At 25.8% G+C, this 3,128-nt stretch overlaps 1 protein-coding gene across 2 annotated transcripts in view; it reads right to left on the bottom strand.

Annotated features, from left to right (window-relative positions):
• The window catches only part of LOC105130462 (transmembrane protein 194A), a 3,861-nt gene extending 3,251 nt beyond the window's left edge, over nucleotides 1–610 (bottom strand). For both annotated transcript variants that reach the window (XM_011032997.1, XM_011032995.1), the window contains exons 1-2: nucleotides 462–610; nucleotides 103–325 (exon numbers count right to left, since the gene is read on the bottom strand). In XM_011032997.1, coding sequence (XP_011031299.1) covers nucleotides 103–325; nucleotides 462–561 — 323 coding nt within the window. In that variant the 5' untranslated portion in view covers nucleotides 562–610. The remainder of the gene's footprint in view (nucleotides 1–102; nucleotides 326–461) is intronic.
• Between the last annotated feature and the right edge of the window lie 2,518 nt (nucleotides 611–3,128).

Here is a 3,128-nt window from a genome sequence, read left to right on the forward strand (position 1 = left end):
CATTCCTGCAAAGAAAATGAAGTGGTGGCTATCAACTCAACATTGCCATAGTAAAATCAGTCAAAAGCATTGCTATTTGCGAACAAAGACGAAAAAACTCACCTATGAAAACAAACCTCAACATTGGGTCTGCGAAGAGTGGAATTAGAAGGTGAAATTTTGAGCATCAAAGAATGAAAAAACTTGTTCAAATTTTTAAGCCTCGGAAACCCATGGACATCAACTCTTTTGCAAAGCACCCTAGTCCCCGACCTTGTCCCCGGAGAGTTCACAACTTCCAAGCTTGGAGAAATTTGCACTTTACTACTACTGCCCTCACCAACAACTGCGAAACCCAAAATCATTAACCAAAATGCTGTTAATTACACTAACCAAACAGGAACCAATTTTCACCAAATAATGAAACACTAGATATAAAATTCTTTGTGATTCAATAAAAATAGAAAAGAAGAGGAGAGCACCTAAGGAGATTTGATGTGGATGGGCAGATGAGGAATATATTGAAAAAGTGAAAAAGAGGAGAAGGTAGAGAATGGAAAGGTAGGGTTTTGCAGTGTCCATGGTTTCTTTCTTCTGCGGAGAAAAGGCGCCAGGAAAATAGAAAGCAGTGAGGAGGGTGTTTTCGCTATTTCATTTATTTAACTTTCTGTGAGGGACTTGTCGGTTACAGTGTTGGGCTTTCCGATAAAACCCGAATTCTACATGGGCTTGGGGATTCGGGCTAATATTGGTATAATAGTTTTGGTAAGAGATTAATTTCATTGGATTTGGGGATTCTTTCATGTCTTTAAGAAAATATAACCGCATGTGTTTCAAATCATATCGTTTATTCAACAACTTAAATTAGATAAGAAAACTAAAATGATAAAAAATAAAATTATTTTTATTTTTATAGATTCAATAAATTATGATCATTTAATTTGAATTTAATGATTTAAATTAAATCAAAATAATAATCATGTAATATAAATTCAATTTGATGATTAGACTAAAGTGGTGAAGCTTAGAATTTATAATGAAAGCCAGAAAAAAATTAAAAATCTTTTTATTAATGGAAGAAATTCACTCATTGTTTTTTATTAAGTATTACTTCATGGGTAGTCCACACTGCACCGTGAATTATACTGGTAAAAAAAGAAAGTTTAATTATTACCATCATGTTTTTAATAATAAAAAAAATTATAATCATTATATTTAAATTAATTTTCAATTCTAAAAGATCATAATAGTAAAAAAGAATATGAAGAAAAAAAATCATATTTAAATTATTTTTTTATTCTGAACATGAAGAAAAAATAACATACAAGTCATTAAAAAAATTTGGACATTTCCATTAAAAACTCTCTAAATCTTAAAACCATTCAACTCGGATTTTTACCTATTATAATTTTCAAATTAAATTATGAGTTCATGATTCTAGCATGAATAAATTAACTTGTTGAGTTTAAAAATAAACATAAATAATCACTTAAATTAAATTATAATTTAACTTTTAAAAAAAATTTAAGGTTGAAATATTGATATATTGGATTAACTCATTTTTATAGTTTGAGTTACTAAACATGCAATCTATGTCATAGACTTCATTGAGTTTAATAAAAAATTTAAAATTATTTTTTAATTTAATTATATAATAACAAAATATCAATTCAATATCAAGATATTTTCTCAAAACCATGATACTTTATATCAAGCAAATTTAAATAAATTAGAAAGCAAAATTAACAATCAACCTTAACTAACCTCTTAAGCTTGTGACTTGGTTCATAAACTCTAATAGATTTAATGGTTTTTTTATAAGTTATTTTTTATTTAATTATTCAATAATAAAAATAACTAATTATAAAATTATTTTTATTTTTATAAATATACTAAATTATGATCATTTGATTTGAGTTCAATAATTTATATTAAGTCAAAATGATAATCATGTTATAAAAGGAATATGAATTCAACTTGATCATCACACTGTAGTGATGAAGCTATAATTTATAATTAAATCCGGAAAAAGATTAAAAATCTTTTTAATAATGCAAGAAATTCACTTAATGTTTTTTATTACCTATTACTACTTGGGCGGTCCACGTCGCGAGCAAGATCGAAAAACAAATAAACAAAATGTCCAGTTGTTGTCATCATGCTTCCAATGACAAGAAAAATCATAATCATTGTATCTAAATTAATTTTCAATTCCAAAAAAAATCACAACGCTGAAACATTTCCTCATCATCTCTAAACATGATAGAAAATTGATTCACGCTGACCAAATTTTTATTTTAAACATGAAGAAAAAGGAACATGCAAGCCATATAAAAAAGTATTTTTATTAAAAACTTATCACAATAGATTAACTTTAAAATCATTTGATTTGAGTTTTTATTTAATTTTTACTTTAAATTAAATTATTTGAGAGTTTCTTTGGCATAATTAGATTAATTTTGTGAGCCTAAAGATAAACTCAAACAATTTGTTAAAATACGATTTGATTTTTAAAAAAAATAATTAAAATTGAGACATTGATATAGTAGATCAATTTATTTTTACGACTTGAGCTGCTAAACTTATAATCTGTGGCAAGGATTTAATTGAGTTTAATAAATTTTTTAATTTTTTTAATTTGATTATATAATAACAAAAATAATCACTCGTAAAAACAAAACACCAACTTAATATCAAGATATTTTATTAAGACCATGATAACTCTATACAAAACAAATTAAAATAAATTAAAAGGCACAATTCACAGTCAACCTTGACTAATCTATCAAACCTGCAACATGGTTTATAGTCTCTAATGAGTTTAATATTTTTTTGCTAATCTATATTTTATTTAATTATCTGATAATAAAAATAAATGATCACAAAATTGAGTTTTAATTCAATTTCGGGCATTTGTTTGGGATCGCAACAAACCCATATAAAGTCTAATTCTCAATTAACCCGAGTTAACATGTTAAACCAGCGGTCTGGTTTATGGACTTCGCTAGTTTTAATAATTTTATTTTTTATAAAACTATTTTTTATTTAAATATATAATAAAAAAAGAAGCAACACTCATAAAATCAAGCACAAACCAAATGATAAAAAGTTTGTTTAAAATCACAATAAACCTATAAAAAACAAGCTGA

This window comes from Populus euphratica, unplaced genomic scaffold, assembly GCF_000495115.2.
Source record: "Populus euphratica unplaced genomic scaffold, PopEup_1.0 scaffold21.1, whole genome shotgun sequence".
Taxonomy (NCBI): Eukaryota; Viridiplantae; Streptophyta; class Magnoliopsida; order Malpighiales; family Salicaceae; genus Populus; species Populus euphratica.